The sequence below is a fragment of the Pogoniulus pusillus genome, chromosome 19 (genome assembly GCF_015220805.1).
Source record: "Pogoniulus pusillus isolate bPogPus1 chromosome 19, bPogPus1.pri, whole genome shotgun sequence".
In the NCBI taxonomy this organism is placed as follows: Eukaryota; Metazoa; Chordata; class Aves; order Piciformes; family Lybiidae; genus Pogoniulus; species Pogoniulus pusillus.
Genome location: NC_087282.1, coordinates 443,185 through 466,177, shown reverse-complemented (window position 1 = coordinate 466,177; position 22,993 = coordinate 443,185). Strand labels below are relative to the sequence as shown.

The following is a 22,993-nucleotide window of genomic DNA, read 5'->3' as shown; positions in this document are numbered from 1 at the left end:
TATGCTCCAACAGTCATTTTCACTTCATTGTGCTAAAACCATAGTATTCCACACTGCTGCTTTTCTTCATATTCACTTTATTCCAAGCAGAAACTGTTCAGCATCTCAGCTGTCCATGCTAGCTGTATTTACTGCAGTAGATCAGTTGGTGAGATGTTTCTGTTCCCTTTAAATGCAGGTACTGGGGCCCTTGGCTGCCTTGCTATAGTCATTGCAGCACCCTTGGTCATTGTGGTTTCCTGCACTACACTCAGTCTCCTAAAGGCCGCCTCAGGGTTTCACTACATCTGTGGCCTGTCCACAGGTCATCTGAGTGAAAAACAATCACAAAACTCTTTGGGTTTTTTCTTTCAAAATGTTGTACCTCTTTTAAAGTGAGTCCAGAGCTTAAGGTTATCATTGCTCTTTAGATTGTTTTATTTCTTGTATTTTCAATGAGTGCAGTATATCCTAAACCAGCACTTGACTGTTACTTTGGGGAAACAAAACAAAACAAAACAAGACATCATACAGCAGAGTATCTGTTGAATACTTTTTCTGTTCTGCAGCACTGCAAAGGAGCTCAGTAGAAAAGTCTTTTCAAAGTTAAGAGCTGTATATTTTGTGTGTTATAAGCCATAAGCAGCAATAGCAAACATACTCTGGTAACCGAGATGAGGTGCACCAAATCCCAGCACCGAAAGGAAGGTTCTGATTGCTGCAGAGGTGTGTGCTCTAAGCAGTCCCACTCTGGTACACTGACCCCAGCTCAAAGCCAACATAATTGGTATTTGTAACTTTGGGTGTGCCCAGGACTGTCGTAAAGGGGTTTGTTTTGGGTTGGATTTTTTGGTAATTTTGGGATAAAATATCTCAGAATAGAATAGCCAAGACTGTCATGGTGACTGTTCTTGTTAGCAAGGACCAGGACTAGTTGGCTGACTGTTCTTATTGACAAGGTAATGCGTCCCAAGTCTGCGGGTAGTCTGGCAAACATGGCAGAAAATTACTCTCCTCCTGGTCTTTCGAGATGGTGTAGAGAATGTTTTGTAAGTGACCTTTTATTTCTGCTGTTGCCTTGTCTGAAGCTCAAATGTTAAGATTTTATTGCCAAACACTTCTTTGGATGGTTTAGCTTTGTTTATTCTCATGTTAAAGTTTGAGATATTACAGGGTAGGTATTGTAACCACTTGGCTGTGAAGAGCTAGAAATGCAGGGGTGTGCTAGTTTGAAGCAAATTAGAATGTTTTGGTGAGAAAAACTAGATGATAGGCTGTGAAAGGAGAACAATGGCAATGTCTCCTTCCCTCAGAGTCTCGATGAAGAATGTAAACACTAGATAACACTCTGGCCATTTTGTCTTCACTTTCGGGCTGGGCTCTGGCTGAGCTGCATCTCCCTAACCTCTCCTGCCACTCACCTTTGCTTCTTAACCTCTTGGCTGCACCTCTATTCTTCCTTAGGACTGGGGTAAGGTTGAGAGGGGCAGGGGGAAGGTGCAGGGGTGGTTGAGAGCCCCTCCTGGGGACTCAGGTTTCTGAGAGGGGAGTTGTGCTTCTGTATTACCTTTTCATTTGTATATTTCTGTATATGCTGTAAATATCTGCTTGTATATTGTGCTGCTGTAAATAAATAGCTTCATGTATATTCCTAGAGTCCGGCTGAGTCTAGCTAGGTACTTCTAAAAGTGTGGGGGGGTGGATAACACCCAAACCACCACAAGGGGTATTATTTCCCAATAAATAACTCTCTGGATTTCAGTTTAACTAAATTAATAGCATTTTAAGAGTGATTAGATACCCTCAAGATAAAAAGAAACACTGAGGTAAAGGGCATCAAAAATGTTGTACTAATACATACAAATCTGATCAGTGTCTGTATGAAACAGGAATAACTCAACACCCTGGCAAGGTGGTACCTGCTTTCAGTGGATTGCCTTGATCAAAAGAGAAGGAAACCTGGCTAATTAAAGAGCTTAACAAGGCTCCTGTTTGCTCAGATTTATGTCTCTAATAGCAGGTAGCAGACCACAGAAAGATTAGCCTAATCCAACAGTAGTAACTTTTTATTTTACAGGAACTATTGCCTCTGCCGAATCATTTCCATATTCATGTCTCCTACTGCCCATCAAACCTGGATTACTATTTCAACAGGAAGGTGCCAAAGCTTTGTCAGGATTACGCTGAGAAATACCTAGACAAAATGACTGAAGAGGTGTTGAAATGCCAGCAATACAGCAGAATGGCATTTACAAACATTGCTTTAACTGGCACCTGCCCAGGCAGTGCTCCTGAGGAGCGATCAAGAATGCAGCATTCATGAGACCACCAGCAGCCAGGTGTCTGCTTGCATATGGTCGATTTAACCCTCCATATCCTGTGCTTTGGACAGCAGCATTGTGTCTGTCAGTGCCCCAGCATTCAATATTTTAGTGCTCAAAGGAGAAATTTAACTTGGATTGAGGAGGTAAGATGGAATTAGGTGTTTGTCCTTTGTAGCTCCCACAGATTTCAACAGGCAGAGTATTTACTAAAACAGGGATGCAGCATGTGTTTGAACATGCAGCTCAGAGGCTCCAACTCAAAACTCATCTTGCTAGAAGCAATGCCTAGTGGTGTACCTTGTCCAGTGCCCATGAGCCAGAATCTAGTTTTAAGTTGTTTTTATGAAGATAGGTACTAAGAAATAGGTGGATATCTCTCACTGGAATGCTTTGTGAAGTCAACACAGCAAAACATCTAATCAGACACTCTTCTTTCTCCTGATGTATTTTCACCATGTGCATGGCAAAAGAATGTAGAATTAACACCTGTAATATGGAAACTATTTCAAGGAATCATCTGTAGAAGTTTCATTCTCTTAGCCTGAATTTACACACCACGACAGAGTGCCAGTTTCAATGACTCTGATTAAGATTGTTTGTGTATTTCAGCTCATGCCTTTCAGATTTAGTAGTTTACTTTGCCTTTGAACAAATGATAATTTCTATAATCCTTTTCCAAGGGCACAAACCTTGCATCGGCTGAGGAACTCTGGTTTGATTACTAGCAAACTACAGAGGTTACAGCTGCTTTTTGCTGTTACCCTTTGATTTTTCAAGGTTTCTAGTATCGAATGCATGGAAAAATCAATTCTCTTTAAAACAGATGTTACAGTGTCTCTCATTCTTAAAGCTCTTGAGTGCATCTTTGAAGCCAATCTACCTTCTTTGGCTGTGTGTCCAAATTAATTTTGTTTGCCTTAAGCAGAGTCAAAACAATAAAAATTCCACTTTCAAAAGAGCATTACAGAAAAGTTCCTCGTTTAATACTTATCTTTTCCTAGTAGTTGTATGCAAAACCGGAGAAATGTGGTATTAGGTGACTGTAATTTTTAGCTTTAGCACACCAAAGATCATTCCAGCAAGCGAGGAGGTGGCAGCAAGCAGACTGTCTAAGGCTTTGGTTCTGTAGCTGCAATGCTGGCATCACCTGGGCACTGAACATTCATGTTTTGCTGATGGAAGCCAGTAGCAATGCTGTGGGCTGGCACACTTGCAAGCAACTGAGCCTTCACTGGACTGGTACACCTGGGGGGATCTTCTTTCCAGACCGTGGCCATTATTGCGGGACTGGGCTGCTTTGTTGACTCTGATTCCCTGTGCAAGGCAGCCTTTGGACCTCTGGTAACATCTTGTCTCTTTCCATCCTCCCAGCTATCGAAGTGAATCTGCAGAAAGCCCTCGCCGAGGCCTCTGACACCTGCACGCAGGAGTGCCTGATCCTAGGCCATTCCGACAACTGCTGGATGCCGCCGTCGCTGACGCAGTACCAGCAGGCCAACACGCCTCTGCCGTCCTTCGGCTTCCAGCAAGCCTGGGGCCGCGGAGCCAGGCCTGAGGGACGGCACACGCTCGGGAGGCCCCTGCCGAAGGACGACACTGACAAAGGCCAGGGTGGGCCCAGGCCTCAGTTCTACAACACCTGCGAAAGACACTGTGCCAGCAAGGATCCCGTCAAAGTCATCCCCCTGGCCAGCTTCGCCGCGGCCCAGCAGGCCCCGGGGTCCGGCAGCAGCAGCACGCTCGTGCGTGAGCACCAGCTCTGAGCACCTGCGGCACGGCCCCGGGGCAGGCGGGAGCATGGCGGCGGTGCTGGCACCACGCTCGGGGCGCGGGCAGACTGCTGGGCTTGTGAGTAACCCTGTACAGAACACAGAACCCTCAGCGCTCACGTACAGGAGCTCGCCAGAGCTCTTGCTAAACCCCACAGGCGGGAAGAAAGCTCCCACCCATGAACACCACACCTTCACGTTGCGGCGTGGCCATCCAGCGCAAACGCCTGCCAGCACTTCTTCCTCCCTGCTGAAAGCAGTGTCTTAGGACAGCTAGGGGAACATTGCAGTCTAAATACAGTTTACTTCAGTTCTTTGTTGTTATAATTTATAGCATGTCCATAGGCTTCATCTTCCATGTGCTTAGCAATAGAGATCAAGTGGGCGATTCCTCGTCTGACTCCCTTCGGTAATGGGATGAAGAAGGTGCTGCCGTCTGATTCTCCAGAAGGATGGCACATCTCTACATCAAAATGGTTCTGTTACCTAACTCAGGAGGAAAGTGTACTTACAGACCTGACAGCTGCTTTCGGTTTGATTTTCTACAGGTATTTATTCTTTGAAAGAGTGCAGTAGATGACATAGAAAGCTCTCAGCCAGGCTCTTCTGCGTGAAGCAGCATGGCAATGATAGGATATTCAAATCAAAACCTGAACAAAAAATCCTATAAATAACTTTTTTTTCTTTTGATTTCCAGGGTTTTCCTTTCTGCGGGAATGCAAAGCAACGCTGCGGTGCACATTGTGCTTGACCAGCCCTGAGTCTGTTTCTTACTCTTTTTTAAGGCTTTCTTTTTTGCCGTTGCAGAGCTCCCTTTGGCCGCTGTCCCTGTCAGCTGAAAATTATGTGGGCACTGCTGAGAACAGTGGGAAAATGGGATAGGGTTTTTTGGCTGATAGGATGTTGTGGCTGCAAGCTACTGGGTGTTTAAATGAAATATAAAGCGGGGGGGTTACAGCTGTACTCAGCTAGTGTAAGCATTCAGGAAAAGGCTGACTGGAATGTTAGTCACCTCACCACAAACCTGTACTGGTCACTGTAGCTCAGCTTGTCAGAGAGTGACTGGCAGTGCTCAGCAAAGACAGGAGAATCTAGGTGATGAGAGCTGGACAAGTGTAATCATAAACACTCCCCCTCAGGACATTGGGTAAAGTCTGAAGATGCTTCTCATTAAAGATTGGGGATTTTTTTAGTGTGCTTAATAGTGGCAGCAGAAAAGCTGGTAAATCTCTGGCGGGTGAGAAGGAGGCCTCTTTCTTAGGGCAAACACACTTCCCTCCAAGCACTCTGTTGCTGTTCAGCCGTTTGAGTATCTGCGGTGTGTACATCCAGGAAGTTTTTTCTTTACGAGCCTGTGTATCTTTGTTTAGCTTCCTTGCTACATCGAGACAATCCAAGTTATATGGAGATGAAAAAAGATGATGTGTGAATATTTCCTGTGGATAGAATTCTGTGTAGGCTTCATATTGTAAGTTAAACCTGTAATTTATAAACAAAGCTGTGTGTACAAATGCTGTAATAATAGCTGCTTGTAAAATTTACAGAGGTTCAAGTCATTGAGGGTTTCCAATGAATGCTAAAAGAGCTTCTCTTATGTGCCCAGCAGGTATAAGTAGCTTTATATATCACTGTCCCCACTGTAAATCTATTCAAATCACATTTAGATTAGATGTGCAAATTAAAAGAAGCTTCACTTTTAACCTACTGCTAGGGTTTAATTAATGGGCATCCAGTTACCTAATGATGTACCTATTGTCTTTTCTTTTTTTTTGACTGTAGTTTTCAGTAATGTTTAGAGAAGATGTGGCACACTGGCTTCCAGTTGCACGTCAGTCCTGAAAACAGTAATGATCCTTTGGGTACTGACACGCAATAGCTGGCGCAAGCTGCTTCCCCGTTCCTGGGCAGCTGAAAGTTTGACAAATTAATTCGTACCTGCTGTATACAAAGCCCGTTGTCGTTTGCTTTGGAGAGATCACAAGGAGAAAACTGAGCAGTCCTTTCCAGGGCGAGGCGAGAAAAGCTTGTCTGTCGTTTACATGGATTCATCAAGCATGTTAATTGTGCGCATTTTGGACAATGCTGGCAGCTAAGGCTCCCTGCTGTAAGCAGAGCACTTCGGAGGCTGCTGTGCCAAATGTTCACAGAATTGGCAGCTGCATTGGAAAAATCCATTTTTGATTTACTTATTTTTTATGCAACATTTCCTTTCTGGTTAAAAATTGCCACTGAGATTTCCTAGCAATGGATTCATTGCTACAGTTTATGATTTTCATAGGAAAGCTGAAGGAACCAGAGTTAATTTTTTTCATAGGTAGGGAAGAAAAACCAACTAACAAACTTTACAAATGAGTGTTCAGGGCTTTGGTTTGCTTCCTTTTTCCTGAGACACAGAAACAATTAACTCTCTCTCCTTCTCCTGAAAGTAAGCAAACAAAAACCCACACCAAAACACCTTACAACTGCAGAAACTGCTTACAGCAAAAACGTTGTAAAGACAAATTTGATGATGGGAAGTACAAAATGTTATATCCATGAATTCCATTGTGATACTCCAAAATTCTGTCAGCAAGACACAGAGCAGTTGACTGCAAACCCGCGTTGGGTCAGGCGCAAAACGGCTCCCGTGGGTTTATATATTGCATGTGTACTATACAAAGCTACAGGTCTGAGGCAGCACTTCCGAGTGACATGTCAGTATCCAGAGGGATAATATTACTAGAGACTCTTCACACATCTTGCCATATATAAAAATTATTTATCTAGTACCTAGACTGTATATTTTTGTGTAACTTTTATTTCAGTCATTTAACTTATTTTATCTTACTTGTGTGAATTGGTGGAGAAAACAATCCTATATACAATATACAGTAAAACGGTAGTTACATGATTAGAATTGTTCATACAGTGTAACAGTAAGGGAAAACCTTTGCCTTCAAAGCAATGTGTCACACAGTCTAGCCTAGGTCATCGACCCCACCCCAAACTCGGCACCTGCTTGCTGCACACCCAAGTGTTGCGTGGAAGTCACGGGCGGTGGTGACAGAGACCTGCACTGCTGTCCAGAGTGGGCCAGCAGTCAGGGATGAAAAAGAAACGCCAAAAGCAAAGAGCTGAACTCAAGCCGTTTGAAGCCAAAGATGCTGGTTTCTTTGGCTAGCTAGCCTGTGCTGTATTCTGAAGTGGAACTTCGGTGTAAGGAAAGAATAATCAGGCATGTCTGCTTGGCCCGCCGGGCTGCTGAGCACCTGCTCTGCCCGGGCTGAGAGCTGGCCGGGTGCAGGCCATTCAGCTAGCGAGTGTGGCAGTGAGCCCATGCTAACAGGCCCCGGGGGGCTTGGGGCCGCTGGCACAGCAGCTCTCCTGGCATAGCCTCAGTTACCTGGCGCTGCGGCCAGCCAGGGCTTTCTGCTTGCCTGGGGCTGCAGGAGAGCAGCCACTTGGCCTCAAATATTTATGGCACACGTGCGTATAGGTCTGTTTGGGATTTTTGTAGGAGCGGTGGAGGTTCGTTCTGTTGTGTTCTGGACGAGCTAGCTGTAACCCAGTGTGCAGCCTCAGCAGCCCTGAGCTACCATTATTACCTGCTTCCAGCGTGGTTGAAGCCAAAGACAGCAGCCCTGAATCATTTCCAGTCAGTAATCATTAACGCAAGGTTATTTTATTCAACCTTACAAAGGTTGTTTTTAAAGCTTGAAAAAATGTGCTTGGCTTTGTTTGCTCAAGTTTTGCTTTTGCAGCTTCGATACCAATCCTTAATGAATTATTATCAATTGAATGATTGCACTGCAGTTCGCTGCCATGATTTAACCAGATACATGAAGGGACTGGTTTGTGCAGACACAAAGTACAGTTGAAGGCAAAGATTTTATTTGGTATACATAGGAAAAATGTGTATAACTTATGTTATCCCTAGTGAAGAAAGAGGTTGCCTATCTCTTGTAAATATCCGAGTTTGTATTTCTGGGAAGTCTTCCTGCTCTATGGCATACTCCAGGATCCAAGAGCGAGCAGTGTGTGTCTGTGTTGAAACAGCCCTAACCACACTTCACAAGTCGTGCAGCTGGCCATCATGTACTACAGTCCAGCAGCAGTTGAAGTCCAGTCAATTTGCAGTAGTTCTATTTCAGGTTTCTGTACAGCATGTTGTCTTGTTAATTACAATGCTTATTAATAAACTAGAGCCACAAAAGCAGTTTTCTCCTTTGCACTGTTTTCTTTGTGTTTCTGAAATAGAAAGAGGTTTAAAGCATTCCTCCAGCTGTGCTTCTCTTCCATTTCCAGCTTTCCAAAACTCATTTCTTTGTGAAGTCCCAAGCTGTCAGCCAAGAAAATGTAGCTTCATTTGCAGTTGCTTCATGTGTCTGAGTAGCAGGCTTTTGGTAAAGAGTGGAACTATCCACACAGTGTGCACAGCAGTCTAGCTTTGGATTGTCAGGAATCCCTTCCAGTTCTGTGTCACTGCTCCTCACACCAAGCTCCCTCTTTCTGCTGTGCCCAATACACTTATAGAAAATCAATATGAGCTGGAGGCAGGAGTGTTGAAGGGGTTTGGCTTGTTAGAAAATAAGCTATTGCTAACTGAGAGAACATGGTTAGAAAGTTGTTGTAGAGCTGAAGGGTTTGTCCTCCCACTCTGAATGTGATATGAAGAAGTAGCCATCACACCAGGGACTAAATGAAGCAACATTTGGTGCATTTTTCGGTACTTTAAAAGCAACTCTTTTGATAGTTGTCCTGGACACTAATAAGGCAGTAGATCTTATTCCTTGAGGCAGCTATGGCTTTGCAAGCATTGCTTTCTTGTCTACAGGACCCATCCAAACAGGGAAATACGCGTTTTGGCACAGGAAACAAGTAGAAGTATATTCCTCCACTGACAGCAGCTGTCGGAACATCAGTTGCTGTTCTAAAGAACATACTCAGCCTACAAATTAAGCAAAGAAGGAATAGCTAAGAACTCCTGGAGTGGAGGGTTTCTCTGGTTTGGATGGTTAAGTTCTCAGCCTGAGCTCAGTGATACTTTGAAAGGCAATCTCAGGAGGTGATCAAACTGGAATTGCACCGAGGTCTGCAGGAGGTAGAGATGTGTAGCGTCTGAAGGTGTGCAGCATTGCTGTCACAGAGGGATCCATCCATAATGCTGCCTGGAGCCATCGTTTTGCTTCCCTCCCTGTGGGCAGAAGGAATACCTGGAGCACTTCTCTGGCCACCTTGGAAGTGCTGGGTGCCAGGTGTTTGCCGTGTAGCTCTGCAGCGTGCATTGTTTTCACTGCAGCACTGAGGGACGGCTGCTGCAGCGTTCAGAAACATCCCTTACCAGAGGGACAGACTGCAAGGCCTCCTGGTGGTAATCTGTGGTGAGCTGATGTGTGAGTTCTTTAAAGGAGCACTTGTGTTTCCCAAGGGCAGGCCATTCTGGAGGTGTGGCTGCCCAGGTGATCATTTAGCATTCTTTCCTTTGCAGGTCTCTTCCTGCCCTGGCCTTAGGACTGAGCTGGAGTTTGACTGAACAGCAGCTAGGCTGCTTCTCCTTAGAAGTGCCACATATCAAGCAGAAGGAGATGAATGAGAAGGTGCTTTCTACAGGGAATAGAAGACAGCTGTCCTCCCTTCTGTGGTGGTAAAAGTTGTGTTTTAAAAAGGTACATATGGACTTCCCTTGCAAATAAGTATCTGTCCAAGATGTAATCTTGCCCTGGTCCTTGCATTCCTGATCCGGTATGAAAGTACATGTCTGATAACTACAATGAGACTAACCATATATTCCTGGGCTTATTTATATTGTTTTAAGGATGTAGAGGTCTTGTGATGATGCTAATTTCATGCTTAAAACTAAAGGTCTAATGGTAAATGCATGAATGATCTGAAAGCTATGTCTTCATATTGAATTTGAAGCAGCTGAAAGCAGGAACTTAAAGCTGTAAGTCATCATATAGTGGCCTGTGTTGGAAGGGACCTTAGGCATCATCTACTGCTTTCTGGATAGCTTTTAAATATGGAATTGATTAGTAGTAAGAAGTCTGTATTATAAAAAAATATAAAGTTAGTGTGCTGTACACCTATTGAAGAGACAGATAAATGAAGTGCCTGCAAGCTCTGTGCTAGACTTCAGCCCATAGCTTTAAGCCACCATCTGTGATTAGTTCTAGAGCATATGAGTAGGATGTGCAAAGGAAAAAAACCCAAAACGTTTTCTTAAGGCACTGGAACGAAGCCGTTCATTGCAAATGCAGCTGTTATGTCTGTAGTAAAAGAGCTGATTAACATAATGAGATTTAACTAAGAGAAATTACTTTTAACCTGTACTTGGCTCGAGTTCTTGTTTAGTTATCACAAATGATAAGAGGCAGTGCTCCAAAAAAGCTTGTCTAAACTTCCCCAAGGGCCGCTGTGCTTTAAGGACACGCTGCTGCTTCTCTGCTGTCTAGAGCAAGCTCCAGTGTGTAATTCCTGGAAGACTAGTTGAACAGGGCACATTTAAAATGAAGTGATTGTAAGTGGGGTGGACAGAAAGGTGAATGCTTTAGCAAAAATACTCTCGAGCCAGAGGAAAGCAGGTAAAATGAGCAACCTTTCCAGCTAACAAGCAGACTAGGATACAGTGGTTGTCTGCAGGCTTCCAGTGCAGGGCTAGTTTTGTCTGTTAACATTTTGTTTTGCATCAAAAGGTGTTTTAAAACCAACATAGTCCAGATCTGTAATGGCAAAGAGGATGAATATGGAGTATTTTTATGCCTTTTGAAGAAGATCCTTGTACCAGATAGGACTAATTGCTAGTAGGTACACAGGGGCTTGTGCTGTTGCTGTGCAAGGTCTAATGCTTCAAAGTGATTCTAACTGGAGAGACCAGAGCAGGCCACAATGGTTTAAAAACTGAAGTTCATTGAGAAAATGAAGATGTGTAATGGATCTACATATATATAATATACAGACTCTCAGTTTAATGCTATTTGTGTTCAGAGTTCATCTACATTCAGGAAACAGATTTGATCACTGAGCATCACAGCAATTGCTACAGCGAGTCTAAAAATACTCCTTGTGTTATGGAGGTGTGCACACCGTCAAAGCTGCTCGCCTTGGCAGATACAAGTTGCTGTTTGCTTGTTTTAATTGCAGTGCAGACATTCAGCACTGTGCCTGCCTGGTAACATAGGAAATATAATGCAAGACCTCAGTGTCTCAGAAGATTAGGCTGTCTGAACTGACTGGCTCATAAAAACCATGCTGAGGAACTTGGCAAAGAAAGCAAGACTCTGAAATTCTAAACAAGTATTTTAAATGCAGAAGAGTAATCTAAAGGGTCATATTTACAGCTTGTGTGCTGCAAACAGTGCTGCCCAGCTCCATCCATAAACAGGTAACGCTTTCACAGCAGGGCCTGCTAAGGAAGCCCTTTTCTCAGCTGAGTCCGCTCTCTTGCAATGGTTACATACCAGTGATCTGCTTGGATTTTTAAGTGCTTCTTATCAGATCCCAGCCTATTGAGTCATAAATGTATTTTTGTCAGTGTAATGCTACTGAATATTAAAGAAGAGATCAGATTTTCCAACCCAAAAGCTGTCACTTCAGTCTACAAAAGGCAGTGAATGCATTGAAAGTGCTTGTCTGAAATTCCTTCAGAATATTCTGCTGAAATACCCAGCAAACACTAATATTTGAGATTTATGGTGTAAAATTTGAGTGAATTTGCATAGAAATGTTCCATAGGACATATGAAATGCAATGAAAATTCAGGAATGCTTTCTCTGTTCAGAACATCTGATGTAAAGTGGGTGCCTGAATCTAATTACAATGAAATTAAATCCAGCCAGTCGGCTGAATAGAAGCAAAGACATCAATATAAATATAGACACAAATTTGCCTATTACACATCAGGGAAAAAAGTGCGTCTGTGTACTTTAATTAGACACAATAGCTGAGGACAGAGACATCATCCTTAGTTTTAGGAAGGTGTATTGTCAAAGTTAGTTGTCTGAAGCATCTTTAAGCTTGGTATTGGGAGAAAGGTCCCTGCAGGGGTAATTCTTTCTGTTCCAGCGTTTCAGAATCTTCTCATAGCCAGCTGATGCTGGAGAAAAAGGAAGGTTACATGTCTGCCTTTTAGAGAGCCAGAATCAAACTAACCAAAACCTTAGCATTTACAGAACAGATTATATTCTGTATTCTAAGTATGAGATTAGTGTGGTCAATGAATATCAAATAAAACAAGCCCAAGCCCTCTCCTCCCACCAAGCATGACTGCTAACCTCTTCAGAATGCTTTGCCTGCTAGGACGCACCTAGTCGTGTTCTGTGTTTTGTGCCAGCTGTCTGCCAGAGAGGTACAGAGAGGCTGACATTTGATGTATGCAAAGGAACAAAGAGTAGGTTTTGCAATAAAGCCAAACTGGCAAATATTTTTGTTTCCTGTGACAAGTTTTGCTTAACCAGCACAAGAGGCAGCCGTGCGGAGAAGCGTGCTCCTGGGGTGTAAAACAGAATCTATTTATGAAGGTAAGTGCAGTTGTTGGTTTCCACTTCCCTTTCTTCTCTGCCTTGCTAAATGCTGTGCTGGCACATCCCTTCCTTTTCTGTGACAAGTCCTTTGGAAAGCTAACAGGAGCCAACTGCGCTTAGGCATGTGCACCTGTACCAGAGAGGAACCGAGTGAAAACATTCAATAATGTGCATCTTGTGCAGGAGAAACGTCAAGAGCAAAAAACAATCTGCAAGAAGCATTGCCACGATGCAGAGAAATGAGTAAATAGTCCTCTGGTAGGGGAACTTCTGAGCTGGGAAGAAATGGCTCATTTCTGAGAATTTTCCTGTTTGCTGAGGGCTTGCTTCTGAACAACCTGGGGCTGTGACCAACCAAGGGAACAACCATGTCGGTGAGTTGCTGCCCCTCAGCTTCCCTGTAACAGTCAATTACCTGAAGGAAGGCTACGTGCAGGAGCATAGCACTTCAGTGAGATCATATTGAAGTGGCCCAGGTGGTATCCCCAGGTCTCCTTTATCTAGAACTCTCTTGGAATGCCATTGTTGTCTAGTCACACACATTTGAGTGGCATTTCTAGCAGGGGAAAGCACTGAAACTGTTTTTCAGTTAAATTGTTTCAGTGTTCAGCAGCTCCTTCTAGGCACATTTCAAACTCCTTCTCACTTAAGTTTCTGAAGCTGACTCCAGCCTGCACCATTAATTTTGGCAATTCTGTACTGATTATTAATTTGTTACTTGCTAGGCTGTGTCAACCCTGTGTGTTCCCTGCTCGGGCCAGAGGGAGCCTGCCAAGAGGCTGTGAGTCTGTGGCAGCTGCCTTACTCATCACATCTGCCTTACTCATCACATCTGCCTCAGTGCTAGAGCATGTGACAGTAGAATTAGGAGCTGTTTGACAGATTGGTCAACTTCCTGCTTTCCAGAAAGGCACTCGACTTATGAGATGTCCAGAGGCAGCTGCTCTAGAAGGATGAGGTTGGCTGTAGTTGGAGACAACTTACAGTAACACCAGGGGCGGAGAGTCTGTGGCGTATCCAATAGTGATACAGTCTGACTGAAAAGCATCTTCAGTGCCCTTGTCCAAGTCAGTTCTGAGCTGAGAAGTGACCTGAGGTAGACATTTCACATGAGAAATGTGCACATGCAGTAAGAGAGTGGCTCTTGGTGCAAAGGAAATGGTTAACAATATGAGAGTTCTCAGTTCAGCTTGGCATAAGCCTGCGCAGGAGCATAATATCTACTCTGAAATGCTTTTTATCATTTCCCCTCCATCTTCCCCTCAGCTTTAGTCTTAGCATTATAAATCTTTTTAGCTACCCCAAAACACTTTCACTCGCTTTTTCTCCAATTTTTCCCAAATCCTTACTGCTTAGTTACCTCCTCATAGTTACCTTTTACAGACCAGATGTTACATAAAAATGTAATAATAACAGATACCGATGCAAAAAGTTCTGCTTGTGATTTCAGCACAGAAACTCATATCCAGTGTAGGAAACCTGCTCTTCTACAGCTGCAATGTGATTCTTGACATGAAGTGCAGGCACAGGATAAGGCTCCATATTTGTATTGTGTTTCACACAGACTTTATAAGCTTGATTTGCTGTTTTCTTACATGGAGTTTATGGCAGCTGTAGAAACTGAAGGGCTTACACATTTTCCTGCAGAGGAATCTCCCCTTCTTTGTTCAGTTTCTTACCAGTAATTTTAAGAGTTTGTGGCTATTGGTTCCATAGTTGATAAGTTTGCATAAAAGGTTTACAGTGTAGTGGTCAGTTTGAGTGCTGACCCTCTGGAGAAGCTTTAGCTGTTCAGTGTAAGTCTAAGAAGGTTGACTTAGGTAGATTGTAACTATATTATTCAGTAAAAGGCTGGATTAATCAAGGGTATTGTAACCTTGTTTATTAAAATCACACCAAAACCAAACAAAACCCCCAACAAAACAAAACCTACAACAAAAACCACCACAACCCACAGCTCACTATTTTTTACTGTAGATATTGTATAGGAGATAGTGCAGTGAAATCAGGTTTGAGTTCTGAAAAGTGGTGCTTTAGTACTGAAACAGCTATGGCTAACAGTCATCATTCCATCATGTACCTCTGTCCTTTACCAGCACAGTTAAGAAAAGCTGGGGAGTAAGAAAAAGTCTGAGTAACACCTTCGTACTACAGCAGCTTCTTCCTTCCTGGTCTGTCCACACAGCCACCCTTCCAGCACCAAGAAAAGATTTTTGCTGAAATGAAAAACAAATGTGCCTCTCTGTTTAAGGAAGCCTGCATGCTGGGGCAACTTAAGTGTGATGCTGTAACTGAAGCAAGCAATCGAGCCTTCCTCATCTTAATGTAATTATCACCAAGTGAAAACCTTTGTGCTAACTGAGTGTTCAAGGAAGACAGTCAGTATAGAAATTGTCACAGCACATCCTGGTTTCCAAAGCTATCATTACATTTTAGGAGTGGAATTCTGCTAATGAAATTATCACTAAAATATGTGTTAGCAGAGTGACTGTAACAGTCAGCTCCTTAAACTCTGGGGTGCTCCCCTTTGGATGCTCGGTCTAAAATCTATATCCTCAGAGAGATGGAAATGTTGTTCCACTATTACTAGCTTTAACTTTGTCCTTGTCACAGCTTCAAGCTTTAGACTACTTTCAAATAAAAGTTAAGCACATGTGAAGATTTTACTCACAGGGAACAGCAACATTTTCATTAGCTGCAATTCACTTTCCCTCAGCTCTGTCATGGGAAAATGTACAAGGAGACAGCACCAGCATGGTCAATAAGGACTTAGGCGAATTCATGTGCAACAGGTTTAGGAGCAGATACTAAAAGGGATGGGTAGAGGTACAGAGGTGCAGAAATGGCCCTTGCTTGGAAGAGTTTCTGTTAAACAAGTGGTTTTGAAAGCTCTTCCTCTTTGGCTGCAAGCTTTAAAAGCCCTCAGACTTTGCAGCTGTGATTCACTTTTTGTTTACCACAACTAACATTACTACAGGCCCTAGTAATTTTATTTGGCCTTTTCCCACTGCAATTTTCAAAGTGTTTGATAATCCAGAGGAATTCCATGTGCTGCTACATAAAAATGCACAGAGCTGTTCTCCAAGCACAGACTAATCACAGTGAAGGTGTGGAATCCAATTGCCTCTCTGTCATTTCTTGCACAGAAAGCAGGACTGTAATTCTCTGGCATTGCATCATCTATTCAGCCCAGGTTATCACCCTTCTGCATTATCAAGATTGTGTTTTTCCTCCCTGGGAAGCAGCAGCTTTAATAGAGTATTTGCGAAATGACAGCTTAAGTGGCTCCATGGTTCTTTAATATCTATTCAGAAGTCTTGTCTCCCTGCATATTTTTATTGCTTTCTTTAAAAAGCAGCTTGTGAGAAAGGTAATACATTATTAATGCTCCATGTCATAAAGTAAAATAAATACTCACTTTTTGAAGAACCTGATCCACTAATCAAGAGTAAATGAATGCATCTGAATTATTCAAAGCACCTCAAATAGTGCAACTTGTACTCAAATTGAATATTGCGAATAGACTATTCACAGTGTAACACAAAGAGCCTCCCGACGCATTAACTCCTCCATTTGCAGCACAGAACATGGGATTTTCCTGCCCATTTTTTATCAGTGTAACTATTTTACCCACCTTGCGAGAGCAAAGAACTCCAGGGTGTGTTTCTGAGCTGTTACCTTTAACCTTCTAAATGAATTTCCTGTTGCTAAGAGCAGCTGCTGGGACAGGCGGCCCAGGCTTCAGATGATGCAAGTAAAACTCTCTTCCTGTGCCACAGAACTGTGTCTCAGTCGCTGGTGAGCTGCAGGTTGGCAGTCGCCAAACAGCTGTGCAAAGAACACGTGAAAAGTTCCATCATTTGTTGTGCGAAAGTGAGCACTGCCGAGTCCACAGAACCTAGAACCAGTGAGAGACAGCACCCAGGCCAAACAGGAATGAGGAGATCTTAGGCATTTAGTTAAAACCAGCTCCTGCAGCCAGAGTTGTTGCCTCCCTAGTCCAATCCATTTATGTCAGTGAATTTTTGGCACTGTTTCAGGTCTTCTTCACTACAGCCTCTTGTTTTTCACAGTGTGGTGTTAATGCTTTATCCTCCAAAGATATTTGCAGTCCCTAGCAGAGTTCTCTCTGGGAAAATCCCAAAAGAAGCTGCACCACACATCCGAATGTGTCAGCAAATTCCCCCCCGAGGCCTGTGCAGCAGTATGTCCTCTTCGGACCCATGCTTTGTTCAGATGCCTTTACTGAAGAGATTCTCCTGAGTTCAAACAGAGCTGTCCAGAAGCTGTCTGGAGTGGCAGATGTGTAAAAGCAGTGGTAGAACTCAGAAGGAAGTAAAGCAAGAAGCTGCTATGGGAGAGTGGAGTGCATGGTTCCAGTCCTTGCTGGCTCCGTGATCCCATTTGGAATTCTGGATATAATCAGTTCTCCCTTCTTGGCTTCAGTTGCCCACTCAGCACCTGCACGGCTCCCAAGTGGGTCACTACCATCTAAACTTTATCAGGAGGGAGGCAAGGTGGGAGAGGAGGAGAAACCCATTAAGAAGATACATGTTGTGTCTGAACATCTGCAAAGCAACAGCCTGTGGCTTCAGACACAGGGTGACTGACTTGGCTTGCTGGGGCTGAGGAGGGAAAGAGCTGCTGGGATGCTTTTGAACAGCCTTTGTGGCAGGAGTTCTGTTTGTGTAAGCCTGAAAGCCAGTGCTGAAGGAAGATGTTTTGTGCATTCCAGTTTGCATTTAACTCGTGTGTGGCAACACAAATCACACAGCTATTGCTAAACTACGTCGACAGCCTGAAAGTACTACACTCCTGAAGAGGATTCCATTTGGGAACCTGGGGTCTGGCACACATAGCCTGGCCCAGAGATACCAAATGATTGCTTGGATCAAGCAGCAAGTTTGAGACCTCAAACCTGATCCAATGGATTGCTTCCACGGAGTCCAGCAGCCATCCCTTCAAACCAAATGTGCTTTGTATCCTGTGACAAAAAGAGGAAAGAGCCAGAGAATTTTTCATCTCGGTGTTCTCCCTGGAGGAAAGCCACAAGCTGCAGCCATGGGATTTATGAACCCCTTTTCTTTGGTCCTCAAGGAGCAAAGTGTCTTCAAATGCCTATATCTCTGGATGTAGGCCTTTACCTCTGGGATAAAGATGTATACCTGCTTGTGTTTCAGAGACACTGAAAATCTGCAGTAATCCTAAAGAAAAGCAACTTCTGCCTGCAGAACATGCAGCTTCCCTTCAGAATCTAACCTTCGTCTTGAAACGTGAAATGGTGCATCCCGAGCTCTTCCCTTATGATTTAATGCATGTGAGTACTGATAACTTTATACTCAGCTTTGAATAGAGAGAGACACACACACATATACGCCTTGATTTTGTTACAGCTTGGTGAATTGTACTGGTTGACTGTCTCTGTAGGTGTCCAGACTAGATGTCTATATCCAGAGACAGCTACTTTTTCTTTAGAGTGTCAGCAGGCCAAAGCAGAGCCAGAGAGAATGCATTTGTCACATCCTTTTGTCTCCTCTGCTTTCCCATCTACGTGTATTCACCATAAATCTAGTCAAACATGTTACGATGCACTGGCCAGGCAGCCTCTGCAATGTCAGTGGGTTTATATGTTAGCAAAGCTAGATTTTAACAGCAGCTTTGCTTCCTGATCCAAAGCTGTGATAAAAGTTCTGATGCACTATAGAAGTTATCTGACAAAGCATTTCCTTGTCTGCAATGTGGCAGGAAGAAGAATGATTGCATTGGCAGAATCCTACAGGTAGGTTAGGAACAGTCTTTGTCCAGATAGGTTTGAGTTTAATAATGTATCTTGGAGTGAAATATAGATTATCCCATTTCAATCTTGAGTCCTTTTCCATAGTGCTTTGCTGGGGGCTGGAATTTCTGGGAGATGAGATTCTAGAACCAAAACCAAGTGAAGTTGACCAAAAGATTTTCGTCAGCTCTTAGAGGTCCTTGGATGATGCACTCAATGAGTAAGTCTTTTATGGCTGTGAAAAATAGATCTGGTTTTGAAGTGATCATTTTTGTACAGGGACTTGATATAGCTCTCCCTGTGTGTCAAAAGGAAAATGCAGTTACTATTAGTTAGTAAAAGCCTTTTTTCTGTCACTACTTCTTTGAAATTAGCCCTCACTCTCCCTGCCTCCAGGAGTTTGAGTGTGTTGAGTGCCCTGCTGTCAATACCCTGCACACCCCTTCTTCCCTGGCAAAGCATTCAGGCCTGAGGCTGCCCACTGAGACAGAGGGCGTGACAGAACACACCCAGAGGGGCAGTGCCAGGGTGTTTCGAAGCTGCATGCTGACTCGGTGTGCTTTCATTTGGCACATACTGATCTACCCTATGGTATGGGTTGAACTGGGGAGCTGTGCTGAAGGAGCTCCTCCGGATGCAGGAATGCCTGCACTCTCCAGGGTGAGTTTGCAGCATCCTGATTATTTTCAAGTGTTGAGAGGGATTCAAAACCTAACCAAGATAATTTGTAGAAAATAGTTAGTCCTTTAAGTCTAACATAGGGAATGCAAAGCATGGACACTGCTGGGGAGAAGCATCTCAGCCTGCTGCCTGCTCAGTCAGTCACCAACTGGCCCTGCTGCACAGGGGGGCTGTAAGCCACGAGGCTGACACTGTCTTCAGTTGTTTCCTTGCTGCTGTCTGCCAGCTCAGACACAGGCAACTGCTTTTGGTACTGAAAGCTCTCGTATGCCAGGTCCCAGATGCACTGATGTTGTCCTCTGTCTCCTTCAACAGCTGTCAGAGTAGCAGCAGCTAACATGAGATGTTCCAGACTCAAAAGCTACCAACACCCAAGGATCCAGCTCATCCGCCAGGAGCAAGCACAGCACCAGCCAGGTCCCCAGGTGCCTGGAGTGTGTGCACAGGTGAGGAGCAGTTGTCTGGGGTCTCTCAGGAAAGCTAACACTTAAACCTTCTCTCTTGAGCAGACTTAGCTGCAGCACAGGTCACCTAGCTAAGCCTGAATCTCTCCGAGGCCTACAGCTACTGTGCCATCATGGTTTTATTGGGTGCTGTCACTGTAATGACACCTGTAAAGTGGCAATGAAATCCAAAGTGGAGTGATTAAAAAGCATTAGAAAATGAGGAGTTATGGCTAGCAGCTGAAGAGGAATTAATTGTTCATCAGACAACTGGAATGAAACTATCAGGAGTTCAAAGGACACAAAAAGAGGTGGATCTGGTGGTTACTGTTCATGTCTGGCATTCCTGGTCACCAGATGCTGTCACTACTTAGAGCTTGATGGCCTCTTGAATAAGAGTGGCCTGCAGCATCAGTTGTTGAGTGGCTGGGCTGCTGTTTGCAGCAGCTCCTGAGCTGGTACCTGGCTGCATACCTGGCTAAGGGCTGGAAACACTCCAGCAAGGTGCCACACCATAGACTCAGTTCTGCCTGAGATCAGCAGCTGCCATCTTGTTTGCAGTGGCAGGTAGGGACCAGGTTCTTCCTCGGGACACTGGAACTGAGTTTCCTTCAGCTGGTCAAAGATGTGAGTACAGGTGCACTTTCCAGGCATGAAGTTCACTTAGAGTAGCATAGTAGATATGAAACTGGGGGGGACTTCCTTTTTCTAGTACTGGCTTTTTTCTGTTTCTGGGCTAAGCTGGGCTTCTGTTCCAAAGCCTTATCAGCATTTCAAGTCTATATGAACAGGAGGGTTAGTCTGAAGTAGAGCAGTGGCTATGGACTCTTCTTTGGCCATCATGGCCTTTTTTCTGTCTTTAGAGGAGTCACAGAAACCTGTTTGCTCAGCATGTGGAAGAGGTGACAAAGGGATGGTCCTGGTGCTGTCTACAGCTACCTGATGGGGAGATCCAGAGGAGGCAGAGCTGGTCAGGGAATACAAGGATCCACGGGGGAAAAGCTGAAGGAAGGGATATTCCAGAAGCAAGAATTTTTTCTCCCATGCAAGTAGTCATGCCCCAGAACATGGGATAGTAGGGGTTGTGGATTCTCTGTCCTCAGAGATATTCAGAACCCAGCTGGGCTGCTCTGAGCAACCTGATCTGCTTAGCCCTGCTGTGAGCTAGATGTCTGAACCCTGTGAGCTCCAGGTCCCTTACAACCTAAATTATTCTGTGAGTTCGTGAATCCTGTTGGTAAGCTTTTAATACATCCCTTCATTACCACACAGGCAGGAGATTTGAATAGAAGCATTAATGGAAATAGAGTGTGTGAGATTTGAATATCCTGCTTAGCGTTTCCTCGCGTCTTCCCACATGCCTGTCCTCATCATGAGTCCTCTTGCTGAAGAGGAAACTGGAAATACTTTCTTCTGAGAATTCTGGAGTAATATTCCTATCAGGAAAATGTTAAAAGTGTCCCTTAATCCAAATTCTTTTGAAATCCTAAGCTTAGCAATGACATTTTTTAGATTTACTTTTTGGTGTGTTTCTAAGTGTCCAGAGGTCAACGTTCACATTAGGAACAGAGAAGATCTGTGAGAGAGATTGTTTTGGGTTTTAGGGTCAGGAGAAAGTGAAAGATTAATTTGTGAAAGTACTAAAAACATGACCCAAAATGATGAAGAATTTTCTCTTGTTAAAATCTGCAGGTTTTAGCTGACAAAAAAAAAGAAGCAGCATTTTATTCACATCCCTAGACTAGAGAGGAAAAGGTGAGCCAACCAGTAAAGCAGGAAGGTAAACCAACCAGTAAAGCAGGAGGATACCAGTAAATGTGGCCAGAGTGTGCTGTGGGTACAGCTGCAGTAGGAGCTGACATCTTGTCCTCTATGCCCCCCTGTGCCTTCTTTCTCAGGCTTCTTTCTGAAAACTTCTTTTCTCAATAGCCACAAGTGCCCTTCTCTCTCCTGGGTTTTGTTAGTTAGATCTGAGCTGCCCTCACGCTCCCGTTCCTGTGCTCTTTGAAAGAACAAAGGAGTCTCCTTCCTATTCTGGTTGCAGTGCTTGCCTTGGGTTGCCGAGGCTCTTACAGCTTCTTTAAAAGTGAAGTTGTCAGGAAAAAGGTAAAACCATTCTTGTGCTCTTTCTCACTGTCTTCTGGGCTTCACAGTTCTGTGCTGGTTTAGTGGAGCAGCTGCCATGGTAAACAGACATTCCCTAATCTGGAAGGAGAGATACTGGAAGTTGTACATCTTCCTTCTGTGGGCCTCAGTTAAGCTGTGCTATGCAATCTTAGAATCACAAGAGAAATCTGCTGGAAAACTGAATGGAGGGCCCTTGGGAAGACAAAGCATAGCTTTGGGTCAGTGTGAGCCTCCTGGGATGCTGCACTTTCCCTAAGGTGAGCTTCCTGCAGTGTGTGTCTGAGAAGGATCCCAAGGGGATGTCGGCAGCCTGCCAGAAGCAGCTGCCCACTCACCACGCAGGTGCTTTTATGTATCTGCTATCTTTCCAGCCTTGCTGCAAAAGGGTTGTTGCTGAAAGCAAAGAGCAGTGGCTGCAGTAAGGTGTCTCTCCATCAGTGTTTGCGATCAGACCACATCCCAGCTTTGCATCCTGATGGCTTGTTTCACTGATGATAGAATAGAATCAGAGACTCCTGCGTCCTGGTAATTCACATCCTACCATCTGGGTTTTGTACGTGAAAGGCTGGTGACTGACCAGTGAACCTATCCAGACACACCTTCTCCACGCCACTCAAGGATTTCTGGTGTGTCCGAAGGGCCCAGAGGAGCCTATGCTTACCTGACCATTTCTCATACTTGCTGCCCAGCTCTGACTCTTTTCACAGTCTAGTATGTGCTCTGAGTGAGAGGACCAGACGTGGATGCAGTATGCAAGATGCCAGTGAATTGCAGTTGTGCTTGGGGCTTGCATGTTGGTTTGTTACACAGTGAGTAGCATCCGCTTTGTCTTTCGGTCTGCTACTGAGCTGACATTTTCATGGAGCTATTTATAATGACCCCAATCCTGGTCTTGAGTGATAACAATCACCTCAGGTCCTGTTTTATATGTGAAGTTAGGGTTGCCCTGCTTGCCCCAAATATATCACTTCATGTTTTGCTTCATTAAGCTGTGTCTCTTGTTGGTACCTAGCAGTTCTTTACAGCTCTTTGTCTCGACTCCTTTGAACGCCTTTGTATTGCTCAACTTGTGTCACCTAACTACCTGACTGCTGGATCCATTCGGTCCTGCGGCACACCATTAGTGACCTCCCTCCTTCAGGAGGGCAGATCATTTACTCTTACATTTCGTTTCCATCTCTTAAGCCATTGTTTATCCACGACATGCCCTCTTACGCTATAGCTTCTTAGTACCCTTCAGAGCCTTGATGGAGACATTTGTTGAAAGCCTTTCAGAAATGCAGGTAGACTTCTATCAGGTGGTTCGCTTTGCCTGCATGGAGGTGACCTCTCTGGAGAATCTGTTAGATTTGGGAGGGGCAATTTCCTCTGACAAAAGGCAGCTTGACTCCCTCAC

At 44.2% G+C, this 22,993-nt stretch overlaps 1 protein-coding gene and 1 long non-coding RNA gene across 6 annotated transcripts in view; both read left to right on the top strand.

The window, feature by feature from the left end:
- Positions 1 to 9,982, top strand: part of PCDH11X (protocadherin 11 X-linked) — a 450,326-nt gene extending 440,344 nt beyond the window's left edge. The window contains exons 7-8 of one of the 5 annotated variants that reach the window (XR_010305700.1): positions 3,675 to 4,620; positions 4,770 to 8,267. Coding sequence is in view for 3 of the 5 variants with exons in the window: in XM_064158939.1 (XP_064015009.1) it covers positions 3,675 to 4,066 (392 nt within the window). In the remaining 2 variants the exon portion in view is untranslated. Of the gene's footprint in view, positions 1 to 3,674; positions 8,268 to 9,539 lie in introns of those variants that run through there. The other 4 variants (XR_010305701.1, XM_064158942.1, XM_064158939.1 and 1 more) reach the window with 4 other exon arrangements.
- A 7,033-nt stretch (positions 9,983 to 17,015) lies between these two features.
- Positions 17,016 to 22,993, top strand: part of LOC135183645 (uncharacterized) — a 38,747-nt gene continuing 32,769 nt past the window's right edge. The window contains exons 1-2 of the long non-coding RNA XR_010305629.1: positions 17,016 to 17,887; positions 19,343 to 19,473. This is a non-coding gene — a long non-coding RNA (uncharacterized LOC135183645). The remainder of the gene's footprint in view (positions 17,888 to 19,342; positions 19,474 to 22,993) is intronic.